At 38.3% G+C, this 24,789-nt stretch overlaps 1 protein-coding gene across 2 annotated transcripts in view; it reads right to left on the bottom strand.

The window, feature by feature from the left end:
* LOC129765862 (homeobox protein homothorax-like) overlaps positions 1–24,789 on the bottom strand; it is a 191,980-nt gene that overhangs the window by 127,339 nt on the left and 39,852 nt on the right. For both annotated transcript variants that reach the window (XM_055766309.1, XM_055766303.1), the window contains exon 2: positions 16,517–16,615. In XM_055766309.1, coding sequence (XP_055622284.1) covers positions 16,517–16,615 — 99 coding nt within the window. The remainder of the gene's footprint in view (positions 1–16,516; positions 16,616–24,789) is intronic.

The following is a 24,789-nucleotide window of genomic DNA, read 5'->3' on the forward strand; positions in this document are numbered from 1 at the left end:
GAGTGAGTACGAAAGAGACAGCAAGTGAGCGAAAGATAATCGCCACGTATCTCTCCCCAAAAGATGACGGTGGCGAAATAAAGTGCAGTAGTTGATGGTTTCTTACAGTTGTAGTTGTAAAATTTATTTATGATAGCCCTGCAAGTTGAGAAGAATATACAATCCCACAGTGCTAGCAATTAAAAAAAAAAGTCAAAGTGAGACGAGTGTAAATTTATCACAAATTTAACATCCCATATAATTATAATAAAGTCATCACATCAAGTTGGCGCTCGAAGAGCGGGTGTTGAATTGTTGCCTTCAGTGCAATCCTCCGAACCATTAACGCCTTGCTTAGCTGCTTGACGTTTATCCACACTCGAGAGCTATTTGTCAAATCTTACGTGAACGAGAAATTGATAAATTAGTCTCAGGGAAAATGTTCTGCAAAAATTGAACACTACGCAAACGCATGCAGAAAATGTGTCTTAACGAAACATTTTCCTGAAGAAATTTACACATTTCAAGTCATATAATGTCTTCTTCAGCTCTTTGGCAGTTCCAGCCAACAGAATGATAATTATCCTTAATTAATTGTATTTATATATCGAACCAACATGGGCAAAGTACCTACGTACTTTTATGCCATGAATATTCATACGAACTGGACTCGTTGAAATTGAATTTTGAAGTGTGAAAATCAGAATGCAGACCGGCCGCCCGAGAGAGTGCAGGCGAAACACCTTCACTTCGCCTTTCAGACAGACATCCACAGAGATTCAACACAAACTGTGCGTAGGCGTCCGTCGGTGTGCAGTTGCAATTCTTATTACCAGCCATTGTACCTCGCTCTTTCGTGTTTTCTAAAGCAAATAAATAAACATGCTGAAGTAGATGAGTATTTACCCCATTTCCTTTTTTTTAATTCTTGCTTGTTGCATTCATTTCACTACCTCCACTGCAGAGGATGAAGATGATTGTACACCTCGAGCGCGTCTTTCGATTACCCTGGGCACTTATTAGTGTCTGTTTGTTCAGTGTACGTATTAATAAGTGAATGTGACAACGGCGAATGTCAACATGCGCTGTCTAGTCGTAAAATTTTGCGTGTATAATTGGCATAAAGTAGATTTATCTGTGTACGAACGACAAATGTGTGAAATCATTGTGAAGTTTTAAACCTGCAGATAGCCTCACACATCTGATGAGATATATTGTGATCTGACACTTAGAACCGAATAACGATTTTTAAGCCAGTAATCTATGTTTGTAGGAAATAACTGACGAATTAATTGAAAGTGATGAAAAGAAACAGTAGGCGTTGATATCAGATGACACATTTCTCTTTTTTTCATTTTTAATTACTAAATGAACATTGCGATTTTTTAAAAAAGTGTGAGGGGTTTTGTCCAGGACACGACCGCATTTTCGACGTAGCACTACGGAACTATATTATTAAATCCATCTGGAATGTGTTGACAGCAGTTGATTATGGAATGTTCCCTCTTTCAGTGCTAAAAAGTGTGTCACGAGTCATTTTGATTCAAACAAGTTTTACTTGATGAAAGCCGCGAACCGAATGAATATTGGATACTTACTACGGAAATCCAGGTTCGAATACGCGAAGTCGTTTTAAAATTGGCTCAATCGACCGTGTGCAGCTTTCTCAAACGTTTCGATGAGCGACATACTATCGATCATAGGATCATAGCAAGCATCGTAGTGGAACTAAGGACCGGGAGCTGCATTTGAAGGTGTTGAGAATGATTAGGACAAACCCAGTTCTGTTGGATTATGATATTGCGAAGGAATTCAATGCTAGCCAAAGTACCGTCAGAAGGATTCGAAAGGACGAAGGACGACGAAACGTACGGGAAGATAGATTATGGGCAGCTTCTCTGATAAAAATTCTACAAAGCCACCGAGATGATATCCCTAGCAAGTTCAAATTCGTTTTTGATAATAAATTCGCAAAAAGCTTATAATCTGGCAAGATATTTGCAACGGCGGACATAAAGCTCAGATTTTTGTGACAAACAGCACTATGGATTCCAAAATGTACAAGCAGGAGTGTCTCAAAATTTTATACATTCACGCTCACAATGGACCTGTAAAGTTTTAGCCTGATTTGGTAAGCTGTCCCTACTGCGGAGAAGCACTACAGTTGTATCGAGACAAAGTGGATTTCTTCGAAAAGAATATTGATCCACCCTACTTATTATCAAATTTGAACCTGTTAAGCACCTTTCGCGAGCAGGATCCTTGTAGAATTCAATCCCCGGGATTTGGTTGAAACCGCATAAATTTCACCGTCCATCCATTGCATTATGTCAGTACCTGGTCGTACAGCTTTCGAGCCCGGATTCTGTCCACTGTCCACTTGAGGCTTCGGTTGGGTTATCCACATGTTTGGTACCGCATGTAGCCTTCCCGGATTCACCGAAATCCGAGATGTTGAGATCAGACTCGACCACTTTCAAAGGACTTCCAACCGCAATTGACAATCAAGGATATGACCTTGGTATCTGCGACACTTTGTGGGCAGTCGTGAGAGTTGCCTTGTACTTTTCAATCTCTCGCGTCACAGTATTTTTAGGATAAACCAGTAATTTTGAGAGGTCCGGAGTTAACGCTGATAGATTTTGGAGAAGACTGTGCACAATTCAAAGTAGGCTGAGCAGAACTATAACAAAACGCTGTCAGCATATCCGACCACAGGGAGCACCGCTATCGCCGAAACAGAATGCCCAATTTCTAAATGACTTAAGCTTTGTCCTTTGTTTCTGTACTCTCTCTCGGTAGTCATCCGCGGCTTCGAGAAAAGGAAATTTGGAAAAAGGCATACTACTACGGGTCACTCTGTAGTATTTCAGGGGGAGTGAGCTATTCCTTCAATTAAGTTTGAGGTCAAAAGCGCAAAAGAATACTGTTGTCTGCAATGATCATTTATCACACATTGGTTTGATTCTAATAGACTAAAAAATGCGTTTCATGAATGTTGGGTCGCAATCACCTCGTCCTACCATCGAGCTTTACGCGATTGAGTGTTTGATGAAAATCCAGATCTTTCGCCACTAGTCAATCGGCAAGACACGTTGCTCGAAAAAAATGTATAAAATCATGCGAATTGATTTGACACTGAAGCAGAGTTGGCAACTATAATTTGAAAATATCAGGAAGAATGAAAATAAACATCAGGATAAATCAGGATAGCTCATATTGGGTTGCCCGAAAAGTTAATATCGATTTTTGGGAAAACAAAAACATCATTTTCAATCAAATCATCATAATTTAATTTTATATTCATAGTTTTGTTTCACAATCTTTCGCCATCTTTCACACAGCTTAAGTATTCTATCCTCCCAGAGCATGTTTGCTTCCTCGTCGAAAAATGCTGCGAGCCATACAAGGGAGAAACAGGTTGCTTGGTAGTTGCTCATAATACAGAATCCATTCCAAATCTCACCAGAAACAGAGTAATTCTTCCTTCGGGCGAAGACCGGATATGTAAAATAATTAATAAGCATGGTATAAATCCTCGCATAAGCGGAAATGCTAGTGTTTAGCCTGACTTTTTGATCGTTTATTTTTTCCCGAAAAACCTACAGCATCACTACAGTCAATTGCAGAGAAACAAGTATTCAAATTTCACTGAATTCATTATCCATGCTTTCGAATATATCTTTATTCAACAAATGAGAAAAGCATATCAGCAGTAGAAGGCTGGTTCCTAATTTTTATGATATTTAGTACGGTTATAGATATATTTACCAGAGTCCCATCATTAAAGTTTATTCTACTTTGAATCAGACGAACAAATTATACAAAAAATCTTTTTATATTGACTGTAGAATTTTCTCTTGAGTTACATTACACTCTGAAACGTATTCCTACATTAATAACTCTGGGGATACATCTACATACACATTATCCTCAATAAAGCAATGTTGTTCCTCAAACTAAATCTCGTTGTAATTTCATAAATTCGTCAGACAATCTGGTTTCATGAAATATTCTAGCACTGCTTTGGGAAGCCACGAAACAATTGAGGGTAGAGAAAAAAAAGTTAAGTACACAGTTTAACTTAATGTAAGATATATACAAGTGCGAACCGAAGAACTATCATGACAGAAAACTTTGGCATGGAAACCAGTATGTATATTTTACGAACAATGTAAAGAGTACAAAAATCAGGATCATTTCAGAAAAATTAGGATAAATTGAGTATTCGTCAGGATATCAGGGAGCATGCTAAAAAGTCTGGGAAATCCTGAAAAATCAGGAAGGTTGGCATCTCTGCACTGAAGTGTTCAGTTGAAGAATACTATAGCTGACCAGATCAAGGCAAAACTTTCAGCACAGCTCATCCAAGGCAATGAGGTATCGTAAAACGATATGTCAAAATCGTTAATAGGCCATTGCTAGAGTAACGAACACATGTGTTTACAAACACAGATCACATCTAAGTAACCCTGCAAACATTCGATGGCAGAAAAGCTGCTGTATTGTGTTTCACATTTGTCAGTTGATATTTTGAACGGTTATTTGAAGCTACTCAAAGCAATGTCCTGGATAAAAGCCTTCGTATCCACATTGTTTGAGCGTTCGCTTACTAAGCGATCGATCGTGAGTTCAAAATTCAGGGTCCGTCTTTGTGTTGTTATGGAATAACTACGTCCACGCAACAATCATTATGCAAACTCTGTTATTGGGGAAGCTCTGCTTGCAAAAAGAAAACATCAGGTTGTTGTGCTATTAATAACACAACAAGGATCATATCAACTGTCTCCGCTGTCCGATCTGCTGAACAATGAAAGTACAGAAGGAATACGCTCATGTCTAAAAAAATACCGGCTCTGTTTCAGCTAAAATGCTTATGGGCCTAAATAAAATAAACAATTGTGAAAAAAAACTACTATAATCTTTTCACTTTTGCAAAAATTTATTTTCTCATTCCACTTGGGACTTCATTGAATTTTGTTCAATACTGGAAAAAAAATTCTATAAGCCATCATGGCACTGTTCGACGAAAAGCATAGTTTGGATGAGGTGTAATGAAAATTTTCCTCGGCGGTCCCATTAACCGTAAAGGGTAATAAAAGTTACACCGTAAGGTTTATGTGGGGTATGATGAAATACGTCGTTCGTGTTTTTTCAAGAATGTTACACACTTTGTTATACTTGGCATTTATTTAAAACGTTTAATTATAAATAGTATCTCCCGCATAATTTACGATCTATCAAATAGCATTTAATTGATCGTAAAAAAGCGAATGTGAAAGAAGGCGGAAAGCTGACTTAGGAACGCGAACGCTGGCTATTAGTCATCAAAAGATTGTTTCATCAAGTGGTTAAGCTTGGAAAATTTGAGGCGGAGCAAAGTAACGTTTTTGAGCAGCAGTAACAACAGCAACAACAGAGCAGGTAGAATAGGAAATAAAAACAAACTCATCTACAACCGTGCGATATATTACATGAGATTGGGATCTTGCTTATTTCTGTGCGAACATCCATATCTCGTCTATTCAACTTTTGTTGCTTATTTGACTAGATTCCCCATCGCAACCAGAGAGAGAGGAACAATTCCTAATTGAATAGGTGCCTTCTCAGTCGTTGCACTCTTGTGTGTCTGACGATTCGTGCATCAATTAGATTGTAGTAAGGCTATACACATCACAACGTATTTAATCGCCATGGTGCAAGTGCATGGATTTGAACTGTTTCAATTCAACGATGGTTCCGTGGAAAGAAGGCACTGATGATTTGCGCCAGTCAGACACATTCCTTCGAAACGTCGAAGACGAGGGAGAAAAGAAATACTAAATGAATAAAAAACCTACCCCAGCAAAGATCACAGATTTTATTTCCAACGATCGCCGCATGACCGTTGTCATGATGGGGGCTATCGTTCTGAAGGAAAAAAAAACTTGTTTAACCAGTGCCTTTGGCTGCTTTGACTTGATATTCTTAATAATTAAGTAGAGTTTCTCAATTCAACTTATTTTGATATATTTTTGTGCCATATACGTAGATATATAGAGATTGGATAACGTATCTTTTTTTCCTCTCTTTTAATTAAATGGATTCGAACAAATATGTATTCAAATCAGACGGAAAATCAAGCCAGGGATTCAGCGCATCAGTAAATTTCGAGTTTCTTCGCTCCAGGTTTAGCTTCTTAGCGACTGTGTGTCAGGCGTGTCTTGAGTTCGAAATGTGAACAGGATTGTGAAATGATGTGATTACATATATGTCTGACTTGAAGCTAACGGTGCCCTTGGGTCAACTCTCAACATTTAGAAATCCATCCAGCGGTCCGAGTCTCACATCAGCATCATTCTTATTCATTCTCGTTCGTTTGTTCCTATCTCTACTGCGTTCGCAGGGCGACTTCACACTCAGAACCAGCTTGAACCATTTTCGGGACTCTTTCTTGATTATTCGAAAAAAAAGGGATTAATATTTCAACATACATTTAGATACAGATATTTCTCCTCGATCGGGCGCTTTTTATTTTTCGGCTACGGTTAGACTCTCTTGCGCTCATCTTCATATCATCATCAGTTGTTTCTCCGTTTTCTCTTCTAATATTCATTAATTTCTATGATGCCGTTTCCGTATCTCTGTTATCGAAACTCACCATCTGATCGCGCTTGGCATCAGGCGATTGTTTCCCACAATAACCAGAAACTTGGCTGAGTGAAATGAGGGCGATGAACAACTTGACGGAGTGTTCGGTGAGCTATATATGAAAATGTTTTGCATTAATCGCATTGAACATATTCATTCATTAAATATTAGGAATATCCGATCGTTTGTTCTAATTCAGATTTGTCGTATTTCGCAAAACAATGGCCTTGAAGGCCTTGAAGCACAGTGTTACAGAGAGTTATTAAAGGTTATTAAATAAAGAACTTTCATATATATATATATATATATATATATATATATATATATATATATATATATATATATATATATATATATATATATATATGTATATATATATATATATATATATATATATATATATATATATATATATATATATATATATATATATATATATATATATATATATATATATATATATATATATATATATATATATATATATGAGTGCATGGTTCAAGGGATTGAATGTAGGTCGTGATTTCATTCGCGTGATATCTCGGCTTATGTCCAATCACTACAACCTAAACGCGCATCTCTATCGCATTGGGCTCGCAGCAAACAATCTTTGTGATTGTGGCGATGGCTACCACGACATCGAGCATGTTGTCTGGTCGTGTATCCGGTTCCATGCTGCTCGCTCTCAGCTCTCTAGAGCTCTGAGAGCACAAGGCAGACAATCGGATATCCCCGTCCGGGATATCTTAGGTAGCCGGGATCCTGATCTTCTGCTTCATCTATACCTGTTCCTCAGAAAAGCCGATGTCAACGTTTAATGATGTTTCCTTCGTTGTGTCCCCGTTTCATATCCCTCCTATCCGACACACACTCTTTACAGATGCACGGGCCGAAGGTTGTGCAGTCCACTGACTATTCAACAAGAGCCAAAGGTTGTACCGCTCATGACAACTCTACACGAGCTGATGATTGCGCCGGCTAGTGACTATTCTATCCTGGATTCCTCGAGTCGAGAAAGACGCACCACGCTAGATATGGGGTACAGACAAGGGGGGCGTTGCTGATTAATGGTCAGCTGCATCCCAATAGGAAGTATCCCGTGTCGGGCACACGTACAGAGCATCGAAGACTGCGACATACCAATTATGAGAACACTTGTAATACTAACCTCGAGTCAACCGCGAGTAATCGGTTACATATTACTAACATAGTCTAAGCAAACATTGTCAAAATATTGAACTCCCGGCCCCGTTAGGCTGACGCCATATGAGCCTTAATAAAATATATAGTATGGATAAAAAAATATATATATATATATATATATATATTATATATATATATATATATATATATATATATATATATATATATATATATATATATATATATATATATGTATATATATATACACATATATATATATATATATATATACATATATATAATATTTGGTAAAAATTTGGTAAACAATGTGGAGTGAGTACAACCTTATTCCAGATTGCACGCCGCTGTAAACATTTGGTAGAATTCATTATGAATGCACCGAGTTCATCCACCGATGTTATTCTGGCTTACACTCCACGCTCTCGTTTGTGTTAACAGATCGATTCCTCGTGCTCATCATAATCGCTGATCATATACTCTCCCGAAAAGTTAGTATATATGATGAGTTTTTTTTTGTAAATATGTAAAGAGATAAACCAGCCTACGGCTGAAAATCTCTATAATAAAGAATAAAAAAAAAGTTTAATATTACCAATGATTAGTATTTTTTTGCAAAACGAATTGAGTGCGCTACATATACAGCGTCACCGTCCCGTCAACTATTCTCTTGGACTTATTTTGCCGACGTCAAAGTTGCCGGTGATGGTGTATGTGAATGCTACCATACGATTTCCATGGGAGAATATTTGACATTTCATTGCTTTACGTTACTTCACGGTGACGGGACGTTGTATGTGTAGCGCACTTTATTCATACCTGGGTCATGCGGACTCAATCGTATCTATTTTTCAAGTGCATTTTGCTTGAAAAAAATCTCTTGCAGCTTTTTTCCCCATGCTGTCAAACGTTTCTCCTATAAAAAGAGCAAACGTTTTTGTGACTCGGGCTTTGTTCATTAACCTTTTGTGATCGAACTAGATTCGAATAAATATTGTAATTTGGGTAATTCGTATTTTTTAGAAACAAACAGTTCAAATAATATGTATTCTAGTGTTTAGAATAATAAAAACCTAACATTTAATGAGAAGTAATATATGGCTCATGAGAAAACGCGAAAAAAATCATTGTTGGACTCAATTTTCACTAAAGATTTTTTTTACCACTTGTACAAACACTTTTCATTACATTTGATACGAATAATTTGATTTTCATTGATGAGTTTGTCCCTGGGGATGTTTTACCCGCCGCAGAGAAAGCGTCATATTCTACAACAATAAAAAGATGTTCTAGTTTATATATTTCAATCTAATGAGCTCTGCAGAGCTTTATTCTTTCATTTTCAAAATATTCGTTAAAATCCACCACTTTCTGCTTTGCGTTTTGTTTACCTTGCTTCATATAAACTGGCTGTCAAACTCAGCTTCAATGTCCCGAATTCGCGACGCGCTTGTTTCGGTGATGTTTTGATGGAAACAAATGAACATATGCCTACTGGGATTCCTTGCAGTTTTAGGTTAATCCAATTAAGTTTTTGAATATTCCAACTCATAGAAACAAATAAATGGCAGCAATTTTTATGTTCTATTTTTTTTGTCATAGTGATTTGAGAGCGCGGTACATAATCATTAATTAGCAGTTGTAAATATTTTGGACTTACGAGTTGTTTGCTCTTCATTCCGCATAATTGAACTGATGGCTTAGCAAAGTTCAATACATCTCCAAATACCTGGGACCGAAGCATTGTGATTTGTGAACGAAGACTAGTTTAAGAATAGTTTGATTTTTATAAGTTGCATAACATTACGAATAGAGTGTTTTTCGCAATAAGTTGCATATCGCAGGAATAATTATAGAAGGAAAGTATTCAAAATTATACCAATGCTGCGTAATCTACCCAGAACATACGCTTTTTATTGAACCTATCTGTAGAAAAAAATAAAGCAACCAGCTAGCATTAAAGTACACTTCGCTTTAATCGAGGCGGCTTCATTAAAAGTGTGCACAAATTTGGAAAGAAACGATTAATACATATATAAAAGACAAGTCGAGCCCCAGCCACCCTCAATAACATGTCAGCTACAGACAATGTCTGCAAGTGACATAAACAGTATTCTTCGCTCTGTTTGGGTTATACCGGGCTACAACAAAACATATACCACCCCAATTTTCTCTATCGTTCATTTCAGTCCGCCGACGCTGTGCTCTCCTGCCAACGTGCATGCTTATTTATGCGAGGATATGGGTTAAAGCGTACGACAGGATGCTGTAAAAATACTGAAATGGCAAAATTTGCTTCAGTGCCTAGCTGTATTATTTTTATACGAGTATCTTGTTATTTGCCATCGGCTATATATCTTGTTAGGCGAGTTAGCAGGAATCACTCCACTCGAAACTGAAATGGAATAGAATTTTAATGAAGTTCTACTCATTTTGCGAATTCAGAACTACTCAAACTACGTAATAATAATAGCCAACATTATCAAATGCATTCTCGATGTCGCAACTATGAAGTCCATTTTGAAAATTTGAGTTCACATTAAGACATTCGTTTTTTTTTTGTTGTCCGAAATTTCTACTGTTGTGAAATGCCAGCTTTGTGAGCTGGTTTCATCCGAAAAGTAGATCATTGAACAGAACATAAGAACAAAAAGCCCGTACTGAAGAACCGAATACAATGCCATAGCGGCGCACCAAAACCTCTTTCATTTAATGGATACCTGCTTGTAAGGTGGTGGAAGGTGGAGGAGAGTCATTACACATATATAGCGCTTTCAGCTTCGCTTTTCACGAGCTTTAAATTCAATTTTCTGGCCATAGCCGGGCACACGCTGATACACAGATTGTGGAGCTGGTGGCAGGTGGTAAAACCAGGAAAAGTAGATACCACCGCCATCAGTGTGCCACATCGCGTCGCGTTCCGGCCGCAGCCATTTACGATCGTAAAATTAAACCACTTAACGACCCAATGTCTGCCGCGATGCAATACTTTTGATGCGCGAACAATGTGAACCATGGGTATAGCTCTCGGGGTTTGTTGTTTTTTTTTTTGTTTTGTCTTCCTTCACTCTATCATTACATCCTTGTTTTTGTCGATCTCTATACAAATTAAATTTGCACCACCATTGATCGCATTCTTCCAACTAACGAGCACACGAAAAACGCTGGACCAAGAAATGGAGGCTAGCGCGAGAAGAAATATAAAAACGCTGAAGATAATCGACGATCACGCTCAAAGCTTAGTGATCGTAGAAAGCCGCGATTTGTTACGCCGATGTATACGCGCATTAAACATACGCTTTATGGCGATTAGAAGGAATGATGTGGTTATTAAACTTTTTTTATATTCTTTTCTCGTGGCCTACTTCGATCGGGTAAAAATATGAATCTTACAACTATCCCATGACATACTGGGTGACGGAAGATCGAATCAATTGAGCGGGAAAAAAAATCAACAGAATGCCAAAGTTTCTGCTATTTCAAAATTAGTACCGTAAACCGGGGGCAAATTGATCACTATTTCCAGAAAAATGTGAATATTTATGATTTTTTTTTGTAAGATTTATACCTAATTATGTTTAAATCAGTATTGATGCTAAGACCACAAAACGTTATGGAAAGATTTGTTAAAAAAAACATTAAGTTAATTTGGAAAATTTTTAGTGGAAAATTTCAAAATGTAGCTTCGGGGTGAAATTGATCAATCTATGTTTTTTTTCAGGATTTTCTAGCGTCATATGCATAAAAATGCATAGAAAATGAATTATTTCTTCACCTACAGTCATTTAAATGATAATTCAAGGAATTAAGCATACAAAAACCTGATTTCATCCACCTAAAGATATGGTCATGCCTTTCCATACCTCGATTTAGACACTAATCTGCAGGTCACTCGGAGACCATTCGGGTTATCCTAATGATGATTCGGTTCTGGTTATTTGTGGTGCTTTTTTATAAAATAGTTTTTTTCTCACTTGTTTGAATAGTAATTACAAGTATTTGATTACTTATTCAACTCATCAAGTATAACTTAGAAGTGAATTCATATGATTAGTGTTTATAAATATTGCTTTGATGTGTTGGAAATATGTTTCTTTCCCATAGCTAAAAATGGAAATGAAAATGCTATTCAGAAAAATTGATTTTCATTCAATTTGATAAATGATTCGTTGAGAGCCATTAACGAAAAGAACCTTCAGATGATTATTGAACATGTCAGATTAAAAAAAAATTAAATGGCATCACACCTCTGAAAATTTATGTTTGTTTTTAGCAATACGTTTGATCAATTTCATCCCGGTGATCAATTTGCCCCCGGATGACGGTACTGATTATGTTGCCGTTGAAGCAACATTTCGGACATGCAAATTCGCCGTTCGACAACAATTCGTATGGAACACAATTTTCTTTCTTTTTGATGTATCCTGCGGCTTGAGTCGCTTATAAATAGCTCGTCGAGTAACTCCCAGTTATTCTGCAAGCTTTGTTCGCGTTTGACACGAATCTTGATCGAAAAATGTCTCCAATTCTTCGTCTTCAAATTTTTTCGGTTGACCCAGACTATTTGCCTTTAAAACTAGAATCCACCAATTTTTAACTCGCCCAAACCAATTTTTAAATCGCCCAAACTATTCCCTACAAAATCTATCCGATGGTGCATGGTGGTGTCACTCAAACTCTACACTTTTTTTCCAATGCAAACCGAAAATCAAAACTTTCCGCAAATTGTACTTGTTTGCGATTGTTCAAATTCGACATTTTTAACGCAGTAAAATTTGAACTTGTTGTGCAAAACCTCAAGGCAAGGCGCAAATTGAGACGCATATAGCGCGAGTAACTTGGCGCGATATAGCGCCTGTTTATGTGGCTAATGAAAACAGATAGAACGGCGCAAATTGGCCAGATGACGCGAGATTGTGGAGCGCTTGTGAGACACGACTCGCGCGACGCTGTGGCTGAACCACAGTTTCTCGTGCTGGTCATGCCGGTTGTGGTAGTTGTGTTGGTGAACAATCATATAGCGCCGTGGGTTTGACACTGTATGGCTGACTGGTCGGGTGATTGTGTTAGTAAATAAATATATCGCGCAACTCTGTGTTAATCAGTCATTGTATGCGAGTGGCATGTCATTTACACCAAACTGCTACTCAATATGCGCTCCACCACGCTACGTTTGTGGCACGTATGAGTCGTGTTGGTAGTCTCGCGTTCGCTTACGAGCGCTATATGCTTGTCAATTTGCGCCTAGCCTAAGATTGTAAGCAATATTAGGGGGACAAATGTCGACACTTCAGGGTTCAACAAAAATCAGCTGTCGCCGTCGACTTTCTACAGCACCCCTAGCCACCTTGTGGAAAAGAAACGAATTAAGTTAATTAATATATTTTTGTTTTCATATAAGAAAGTCGTTTTTTGACTTTAGGGGGTTGAATCATGAATCAAAAATTACATTCGAATCGAATCGCGATTGACACTCTTATTCCTTGAACCCTTTCATTACGGCAGTGTGCTCCGCCGAAGTGCTATCCCTGTACGGAGCACTGCGCCGAAAAGTATGCACATCGCGCTGCTGTGATCTAAAAGCAGTATGAATTTCATGTCGTCTAAAAACGACGTTCGTACACAGGGCTCGTCGCGCGGATGTCGCCTATAGACGACGCGCGTAACGAAAGGGTTATATGCTGCATGAGTGAGTCTTTTAATCAAGTAGTAAAATTTGATGTACCGAATTTCGAGATAAACTCGTGCAGTGCAGCCGTGTTGTTTGTACGACAATTAGATGATACTTTCCTATACACTCTAGTCTAATCTATTACGGAACCACTCAACTACACTTGCCAACGGAAAACGGGAAGAGAATATTAAAAACATATTATAACCAGTTTTCTCGCAATAAATCAAAACGTATAAATATTGGCACATGATTTATTTCTGTTTATCAAAACGCTATAAATTCTGGTGAGCAAAATTGTTGGCACCTTTTTTCCCCTTCAATAGGGAAGGGTCTGCTCTCTCACCGCTCAGAACGAGATGATCAAGCGGCGCGGTGTAAGATTGGATTGATTCAATGCAGTGCCATACACACTCGACTCAATATCCTTGCCTTTGAAGAGCGAGAGAGAGAGAGTAGATAAGTTTTACACACTATAAACGAGCTCTCCACATTGTTAAAAGTGCCCTTCTTTGAGCGTCTATGTCTCTCACTTCTTCTAACCAAATAAATTGTTATTTTAGGCCATATATCTTTTCTTTAATTGAAATTGAATGAATGTTTATCTGGTTTTTATCACAGACGCGCTTAAAATATTTCATTTTTGGCACACGATGACCACCAGCGAGACAGAAGAGTATGAAAAGAACAAGAAAACCAAAGTGAAACCAATGGGATCAATTCAATGAACTGATATCATTCTCAATTGCATCCGCATGAGACAAACCGAAAGTGAAGAGGTTCTCAATTGATTGGTGGTCTTCTGTCTTGTATTATGGCTTAGGAGAACAGTCTGCGTTATTCACTAGCTAATCGGTTCATGAGATAGAAGCCACAGCTAATCAACATTGAGTGTTGACGGTAAGACCCACCCGAAGACATTTGTTTGCTCGAAAAAGAAAAACCGCAATTCCTTTGTCGAGTAAAGAAATAACCTCACTTGCAACTCGAATATACATTTCCAAAGATCAGTGACGATGCAAACAACCTCTAAACAGTTGGATAATTGTGAAAGATTTTGCATTCATTTGAACGACCAATTCAAGCACGATTAAGGAAGGTTCAAAGCAGCAGATAAATCAGAATGTTCCATCAGAAATCTGGATCGGTTGAGGCTTCTTCACTCAGACCTCGAAACAGACACTGTAATTACTATTATCTAATGATGGTGTAGGAAATTACATGCTAAGGAAAAAATAAACAAGCTCGTATAAATTCTACACAATAGATAGAGAGCCATGGTTCTTTTTTGTATCCTTCCCAATAGTTGGGTAAAATAGCAGACACTGTGGCGAGCGAAAGAGTGTGCTGTCCAGATAATTCATCAGAGTAGCCGTGAAAAAAAAAGAGCTGTGCTCAAATGTTGAAAATAAAAGAGTCATATGGAAAGGCAAAGTTTACTTTGTTCGTCTCTCTCTACCTTTTTCGTAATTCTCGTTTCTCTGCTCACATTCTTCTTTATATTATAGGGCGAATCCCTCTAATTATAGTAATTAAATGTACTATTCATGTGATTAGTAGTAATGCCAATGAATAGAACTTGGCGCTTTTAGAATACACACCAGTTATCGATTAATAACCGAATTGTATAGCACTAGCCGATCAGGCTCAAATTATTCGATTGAACAAGGGCTGTCCAAAACGAAGTAACATCATAGGTGAATGGAGCAGCGATGAGCCGCTTCGTCCGATCGGATGCATACGGATTTAGGTATTTTGCAACAGCAGTATGGACGCACTCTTTAGCGATGGCAGAATTCGGTTCTGGCGGAGAATCGCAGCTCGCACGAAGAAGTAGAATGCGAAAATAATCTTCAAACCTGTTTGGTCTCACGGCGAAGGTGCTGGTGTTGAATGCAATGATGTGTTACCATAGATACCACCGCTGCTGCAGACGGAGTAATCGCACGAGGGATGCCCTGCGCGCTGCTCTCGCAGCGTTAGCGGCATCACTAACATAGTAATTAGGTCAACTTCAATTCGTCTGTGAAGAACGTTAATCAAATGAAATTGCAAATAAGAGCCATTCATTATTGAGGGAGGTTGGTTGGTTGAAAATGATTTATTTCCTTAAAATGAGAATGTTGAAATGTTTTGTAAAAATAGGAGACATTCATGTGCAATGGACGGAATAGTACTTGAACATCCCCACACTTGACTTACACTCCACCGACCGACTCGGTGTTAGTGGGTGTTTTTATGGTTATCTCATGTTTCGTTGCTATAGTGACCATATTATTTATACAGTGTGACGATGCTGATATGTATATATGCATATCTCATTCACACGTCTCCAGAACTCATCTCTTTCGGCAAACGATCATCTACTACTTCATTTTGGTTCTCAAACTTTAGCTGTGAATTCCATTTTTCTGTTGTTATTTCCTGCCTCGCAAGTTAACGCAGCTTCGCCAACTATACGACGGCTTCTCTCCGCATCTCTATGGCAATGCCTCTAGCATATAGCATCCGATATTGAGGAGGTTCCATCTCCCATATATGTGTACGTGAGAGTACACGTCTTAATTCCAACATGTATCACTGACTTTCTGAGGTAGTGGTCTTCTCGACGTTGGTAGTAGTACCGACAGTGGTGCAAGGATTGTTTTCATTTTGTAGAATAAGATACAGCTGGTCTTAAGTATCATTGCGTCTCGATGTCATTTATCACCCCGACTTGATGCAACTGATTGGACCCTCATCTAGTGCTTAATTTTTTTTTCTCCCCATTCGTCTCATTTCGTGCCGGCTCTTGCTTGATCAAAGATTCCCATCGATGCAGTGCTAATATCTGATGGTTGAGGTAGTATTATTCCTTTCGCAGACCGATGTCTTATCAGTAAAGTCATCTTTGTAAACAGTCCTTCGTGTTTCCACGGTTTGTTGTTATGTTAACGCATAAAAATATAATGCGATTTTTTTTAAAACAGCACGGTTAAAATCATAATTCTCTGGTTACGAAATTAAACAGATTTGGGATATATTAACACTGATATATGTAGTTTTATCAAAATAAAAGAAGAAACATTCACTCACCGGGACTACCTAGGAAGACTGAGGAATATAACACCCGCCTGGAAGCGTCCACTCGGGAATCTGGAGGTGATGACCAATCTCGCCTAGAACACCATCGTCCTGTAAAGACATTCGAAAGATATAATTAGTAGATGTTAGAATGAATTTTGTATGGTAGGCTACAATATAGACAATACTGACTTCATTTAGGGCAGATGATCTATGTTTGTCCAACTCTGGGTGTATTCATGCAACTAGTGAATGCAAATCGATTTTTTTCTTCACGAAAATCACATGTAATCAAGACGAGTTTGAGTTTGTTGAAAAGCCCCAAGTTTCTAGTTGCTAATAATACCCTAAGGCGTTCAAATTATTCAAATTATTAGGTTTTATAATGATTTTCTTTAAACCTCTGAACATGGTTTGTTCAAAAAATTATCATGGTTTGTTCGGTTTTAGAAATCACCATTTTTGAATGAAGAAATTCGAATTTTTTGAAGAAATTCGAATTTTCAAGCAGATGTTGCATTTCTCATTGCTTGAGCTTACTGTCATCATATTGATCCATTCATAATTGAGGCTTTTTTTCAGAATATTGCCTTTTCCTGGATATTTTCAAGGTGAACAGCACTCAACACAGAGAGACTTTATTTCTACTACGCGCGAAAAACACCATAAACAAACTGCAGCGCGCCAAGCGCTTGCCATAGTAATCATGTGGGCAAACCAACATCAGTGCATCGGACAAACCATGAGAATTGAGGTCATCGAGATGCATTAATTACATGATTTAGATATATAAATCTGATAGAAATGGTATGCAAACATGATGTTTACAATATTTGCAAGTGTTAAAATCCAATAAAGGTCTGAATACGTACCAATTAAACATCTGGTGGTTGATTCAAAGTTAGCTCAAATAGACCAACAGAAAGGGGACTTTATAATCCTTTAAAACATGTGAATCCGTAAAAATAAAATGTAACACTACTGTAAATCGTGAAAAAGAGAATTTTATTTGGAGACTTTTGAATACCTTATTTGACACATGTGCACTGAACTAGAGCATTCAAAAAAGTGAACAAACCAAGATCAGATTTTCGACTGGGCAAACCAACATCAAATACCCTACTGTTTCCAGCTAGTTAGTTGCCAGAAAAATAATGATTATTTTTTTATGAATGTATTGAACTTTATACTGAATTATACTTAATTATTAATGAAATTACTGCCATTTCTGAACCGACATGAGGATTATTCTCTTTTCTGATACGGCCCGACAAGCTGTCACTATTCAATCTTGACCAAACAAGATTTCAAACGGCCAATATTTCAGTCCCCAGGCCGATTAGGAATACTGGACGATGGGTCAAATTATTGCAATAAGATTAAATCAAATAATTTACATAAAAGATGCATTTTAAAGAGTACTTTACATATCGAGCACATAGACTCAGGAAAAAACGAAAAGTTGCTGTTATCATTGAATGTATTACAAAAAATAACTAAACCAAGTTTTGAACACTTGTATCACCCTGAAAAATCTCCAAAACACCTTTTTGGAATGTATCGACCCCTTTCTCTGACAGATGTCCCATCAACCCGATATTTCGAGCGTCCAATCGGTCAACGTTTAATGATGGAGGATATTTTTCCTTGATGGTTTCTTTTTTATATTTGTTCCAGCATTCAGAATTGACGGTTCTTGGTAGGAATGCATTGGAGGGAAATACATCAGTCTCATGATACATGTTGATCCTATAGGAGTAAATTTTGTTCGAAGGTTAGAAAAATAGTCGGGTACAATGTTAACAAAGGAGTTGGAAACGGTCAAAATCGTCATCTAAGTAGTGCTAAAACATTTCAAAGAACGCTTGTCCGTTTTCCGGAAGGGTCAACCAAGGCGTCGAGCGGTACAGTAGACCGGAAACTGTGCCAGAACGTCATGAAGGTTTCTAAGTAAATCCAGGACTGATGATTTGACAGGGAATCTGCAGGAGCGAAAAGCAATAAGCAAAAAACATTTTCTTCTAGTAACGTTTTATTCTGCATAGAGAGGTAGATTCTGAGACATATCCGATTGAAAGCATATCGATTTCAAATTTGCAGGGCTTTATCACTACATCGAAGTTTTGTATCAAATACTTTATAATGGAAGAGGATTGAATAATACTTAAGCATAAAACACAATTCATTCACTTTAGAAGAAAACAGTTTCGGATTTTATTGACCTGTAAGGTACCCCAAATGGAGAAGAGGTATTTTCTGAGCGCTAATGCATCAGAGATAGAGCCGACACAATATTCGAACCCGTCTCCCTATGGGAACTAGAATTCTAGTGTTCTATGGGTTATATATTCAAAATATCAACAAACAAATGTAAAGCGCGAGACAGCAGCTGTTCTATCAACAATTATTTTGAGGGTAACCTGGATACGATCTGGGTTTGTAAACGCGTTTGTTCATTGCATAAGCAATGACCGATCAGTGATTTTGACATATTGTTTTACCTACATTTAATGACATGGTTGAGCCTTCGATGCTAACTAGGAGGCCTTGAGTTTGTTGTAAGTGAGTAAATGCGTGTGCAAGTGCAAGATGGAAACAATTTCTTCGTCATAAAGCAAAGACGAACTACGTATGACGATAGTGCGATTCTTTAGTTTCAAGAAATTCCATTTTGTTTCTATTTTGAACAAAAATATATTAGAGAATTTTGGAGTAGTCGTGATTGATCGATCTTTACTTCTATACTATTTACTTTAACCTACAAAATCCATTCGCCACTAGCCTTGAAAAAGACCAATCAATCAATGGAGGGTCCTAACTTGGGATCTAATTGAACTCACAATCGTTCGCTTGGTAAGCGGACGCGCAGCCATTTGGGCTACGCAGACCCCTCCGAGACTGGAAGTCTAAATTACAGAAGCTTTTATATGGAATCATTGAAAAAGTATCCGCGGTTATTTGGCACTAGATAGTGTTGATGTTTATATATCGGGCAACACCAATCCAATTGTGGCAAAGGAACGCGCTCCTGTGAGATCAAAGTTAGGTTTTTTTTAGTGAACAAAGCTACGTAATTTACCAATAGTATCAAAAGTTATATTGATTTGAAATAGGGGAATTTTTTTTATGAAATACGCTATGTGATGCATTTTTAGTACGGAAAGGGAGGTTCATAAACATACAGAAAACTTTGTGAAGCTAACGACACGGATGTTGTGAGTGAATGCAAGACGCACTGAATAAAATCTATGAAATTTAGCAACGTACATTTTACAATCTCACAAGTTCAACAAAGATCTTTTTGTGGGTATAGGCTCCCGAATTTCAATTACAGCATTGGAAATCCCATAAAAACAAACTATCTGTGTACTGCGCATAGTGTTTATAGTCTCATGTCTGAAACCCTAGCCCATAATCAGGACTTTCATATGAAATTTCTTTACATTACGTGCTTTGCAACTGAATGTGCAAGCGGTCATTTTATCCATTTACCCTTGAGGTTTGATTCAGTTAGAATCCGCAATCCGCTATTAATTTTATAGCAGCGGTCGTAGTAGGCGTATCTCAAATTTTTTGACAGAAAATTGTTTAGATAACCTGTATCATTCGATGGTGAAAATTTCAGTTGATTCGTTATCTTTAGAATAAGTTGTGCAGGTTGGATACCGAGAGAAGAAATTTGATTTTGGACCCTTACATTAAAAATTCGGCGTGGTCATAGCGAAATCGTTGAAAGTGGCTCAATCGACAACATTCTCGCGAACGTGCAACTGTTGTTCCGATGGATCAGAGAACGCATCTTAGTGGAACATACGATCGGAAGCTGAGGTTGAAGGTATTTGGGATCATTAACGCAAACCCGGGACTCTCGGACTACGACATCGCCACAAACGAACCGTACATGAGGATGGATTTTGGACAGCTCCCAGGTCTGAATTTCATTAAGACCACTGCCAGGAAGTTCTTGATTTGGCAAGGAACTTGCAGCTGTGGACAGATAATCAATGTTCTCGTCACAAACATGACAATTGACTCGGAAAAGTATAGGAGGAGAGTGCCTGCTGAAACATCCGGCGAAGTGAAGTGATCGTGGAATAAAATGGCCGCTGAGGTTAATCAACAACTTGTTCAAACTTTGATGAACGTATCAGAAGAAAAGTACGTAAATTCATCAAAGCTGTAAAAGGTTAATTTTCTCAATAATTTTTCTGAAAGAACAATTAATTATTTGTATTTTGATATGACATAATTTTTGTTATCTTCACCCAACCCCGAGATACAACTGGTTTCGTGAATTCGGATTTTAATCAAGCTTGAATCAACAGTATGAGGGTTTAGTTTCAGATTAGTCATAGTACTATATGAATGTATGTTGTGGGGCCAACCAACCAACATTCAAGAAATAAATGATTAACTAATTAGTAACAACAAACTAGTCATCTCAAATCAAATGAATGAACATTTGAATCAAGTTGTATGAATAATGATTTATGTCATCTAATGCACAACCCCAAGAAGGTACTTGTTTGTTTGATGTCCTTATTAATATCCAATGTGAAAAAAACTCTAATTTATGCCTAAACTTACAATTGCTTTACCTTCTTTCGTTTTTAGATTTACCCACTACCTTTGTTTTGAAAACAACACTATAGTTATATTATTTCTTTTTAATATATTAGTCTATGATAAGTTCTAGTTTCATTTGATAATCAATTAAATAAATGCACTCAATAGATCGAATTATTTTTTTTTATCCAAAATATATATTTTATTAAGGCTCATATGGCGTCAGCCTAACGGGGCCGGGAGTTCAATATTTTGACAATGTTTGCTTAGACTATGTTAGTAATATGTAACCGATTACTCGCGATTGACTCGAGGTTAGTATTACAAGTGTTCTCATAATTGGTATGTCGCAGTCTTCGATGCTCTGTACGTGTGCCCGACACGGGATACATCCTATTGGGATGCAGCTGACCATTAATCAGCAACGCCCCCCTAGTCTGTACCCCATATCTAGTGTGGTGCGTCTTTCTCGACTCGAGGAATCCAGGATAGAATGGTCACTAGCCGGCGCAATCATCAGCTCGTGTAAAGTTGTCATGAGCGGTACAACCTTTGGCTCTTGTTGAATAATCAGTGGACTGCACAACCTTCGGCCCGTGCATCTGTAAAGAGTGTGTGTATGTATTGCCGCGACTAAGTAAAAGTTTATCGATCGGATAGGAGGGATATGAAACGGGGACACAACGAAGGAAACATCATTAAACGTTGACATCGGCGTTTCTGAGGAACAGGTATAGATGAAGCAGAAGATCAGGATCCCGGCTACCTAAGATATCCCGGACGGGGATATCCGATTGTCTGCCTTGTGCTCTCAGTGCTCTAGAGAGCTGAGAGCGAGCAGTATGGAACCGAATACACGACCAGACAACATGCTCGATGTCGTGGTAGCCATCGCCACAATCACAAAGATTGTTTGCTGCGAGCCCAATGCGATAGAGATGCGCGTTTAGGTTGTAGTGATTGGACATAAGCCGAGATATCACGCGAATGAAATCACGACCTACATTCAATCCCTTGAACCATGCACTCGTCGAGACCTTAGGGATAATCGTGTGTAACCAGCGACCGAACTCATCACCACTCCACATGCGCTGCCAACTTACGAGCGTATACTGACGAGGAATGTGGAAAAATTCATTATAAGCAATTTGCCTTTCAAAAAGTGTGCCTTCTAAAGCGCCCACCTTAGCTAGCGAGTCCGCTTTCTCATTCCCCGGAATCGAGCAATGAGAGGGAACCCATACTAAGGTAATCTTGAATAATTTTTCGACCAAAACACTCAATAGTTGTCAGATTCTAGTTAGGAAATAAGATGAGCGTTTATCAACCTTCATTGAGCGGATTGCCTCTATTGAGCTGAGACTGTCTGAAAAAATAAAATAGTGGTCGATGGGCAATGTTTCAATGATCCCTAATGCGTAATATATCGCACCCAGTTCAGCGACATACACGGAACAAGGATCTTTGAGTTTGAAAGAGGCACTGGAATTTTCATTGAAGATGCCGAAGCCAGTGGACCCGTTTATGAATGAACCGTCAGTAAAGAACATTTTATCAGATCCAACTTTCCCATATTCTGCCGAAAATATCGGCGGAATAGAATCGGAGCGTAGGTGATCTGGGATTCCATGGATTTTTTGTCGCATGGACAGATCAAAAATGACAGAGGAATTGCAAAAGTAAGGGAAGCAAACTTGGTTGGAGATGCCTGGTGAAGGGTGCACGTCGTGTGTAAGGTACTCATGGTATAAAGACATAAAACTTGACAGAGGAGTCAGTTGGAGTAGATTTTCGAAGTTATCAATTACAAATGGATTCATGATCTTGCAACGGATGAGAAATCTGTAGGATAATTCTGTGAACCGAAGAGTAAGCGGGGGTACTCCTGCCAAACTTCGAGACTCATCGTATGTGTCGAATGCAAACACCCCATGGCTATACGCAAGCAACGATATTGTATTCTCTCCAGCTTGAGAATATGAATCCTGGCAGCTGATCGGAAGCAAAAACTGCCATATTCTAACATTGATAATATCGTTGTTTTGTACAACTGAATGAGGTCTCCTGGATGGGCACCCCACCATCGAATTATTGAAATAACGTTCTTTTCAGACTAGTTTCCCCATCCAAAAAAATTGGAATACAACATTTAAAAAATGGAACTTCGTGTGATTATCGGAATTACTTATTCATAAAAAAAAGTCTTTTTGACGAGCAAATTGAAGATATAATAATACAGTTTCACTAGAAACGAAAGTCAGGGAAAAGCATTTATAAGCTTTCAGTATATTGTTTCCAAATAGCACAGATGGATTGCTGATATTATGGCTTTGGTGCGTTTTTTTTTCTTCAAATCTATTGGAACGATGCATTTTACACGAAGAGATGCTGCTCTCAAGATGAAAATGCGCTGGCGTTCGTTCCTCTTGGAGGTGGCGTAATTACATGGATGCTCGCTCGTAAATGCCGTCGTATTCGCTGGCTTCAGTATATCATACACTACTAGAAGGGGGAGGGTTTGATTTAAGGCCCTACCTGCCACCCAGTAAACAATTTGACGAAGCTCTCGTCGTCTCTTTCAAGCATCGCTAAAAAGTCTCAAACAGCGCCATCCGTCTATCCACGTGCACTTGTGTGTGAGAGTTGGCGTTTCAGGTCTTGTACCGATGTGAGTGATTTGAGTTGCTTTTCTTTCTGAGATGTGTTTGAAAAAGAGCAAACAGCAGAGATACTATACCAACGCAAGACAGTGAGAGAGCAAGAAAATCGCTGTAAGAGAGCGACTGAAGGAAATAATAAGCTTTACCTACACTAAGCAAAATGATCGAAATGAAACTTGCGCACAATTGGTTCGGTTCCGCGACGCTGGTTACCGGCGACGCTGCTGCTGTTGTTGGTGCTGTCTTCTTTTTCTCGTATGCAAAACCTTATTGCTGTCGTAGCTCCTCTTTTCTATCACATAGTGCAATTTCCGCGTGTCCGTCCGCCTTCTCAAATTACCAGCGGCATTACACTACACTTGCACACTTTGAATGAATTTCAATAATAATTGCATTTCAATTATTCTCCCATGCTTATGTTATGTTACGAAATGGCCGCGGTGAAACTTCTGGACGTGTAGTTGTAATTATTATTACAGTTTTAAGATATACAGGGTTATCCATTTCGTCTGTTCGATGTCTCGGAATGTAAAGTAACTCGATTCCGTTTCCGATTATTTTTGTTTTTTTTTCATTTAATCCAATTGAGCTTTGTATCGTAGTACAGGTTTTGAAGACTGAAAAATCGTTAGCAGCGGTATTTTTCAGCGAGCAATTGAATTTTCGAATTTCTCAATTGTGCGACAACTTTTGTATGAAACATCAAGCAAATTAATGGAATTCTACAAACTATACAGATCATGGACGACGTCCAAGTTTGACAGCTGTCAGAACAACGGAAATACCGAACCAAGAAATGGATAACCCTGTAGTTTTCGTATTGCTTTCATCAACTCTCTTTCGTCGCTCTTCGGGTACGCAATCTTGTTTTCGCCATACCCGCAGCTGGAAAACTCCACGACTCCAGACGTCTTTTCTTGGGTGATCCACAGATCATTACGATGATAATGTTGGTCCGGAGTAAAAAAAACAAAATCCGGTTTCGCACTATAGACTCTCGGCGTGATTCGATGCATTGCGAAAATTAATCATATTTCGTTATCGTCTATGTGACTAATA

The sequence above is a fragment of the Toxorhynchites rutilus genome, chromosome 1 (assembly GCF_029784135.1).
Source record: "Toxorhynchites rutilus septentrionalis strain SRP chromosome 1, ASM2978413v1, whole genome shotgun sequence".
Taxonomy (NCBI): Eukaryota; Metazoa; Arthropoda; class Insecta; order Diptera; family Culicidae; genus Toxorhynchites; species Toxorhynchites rutilus.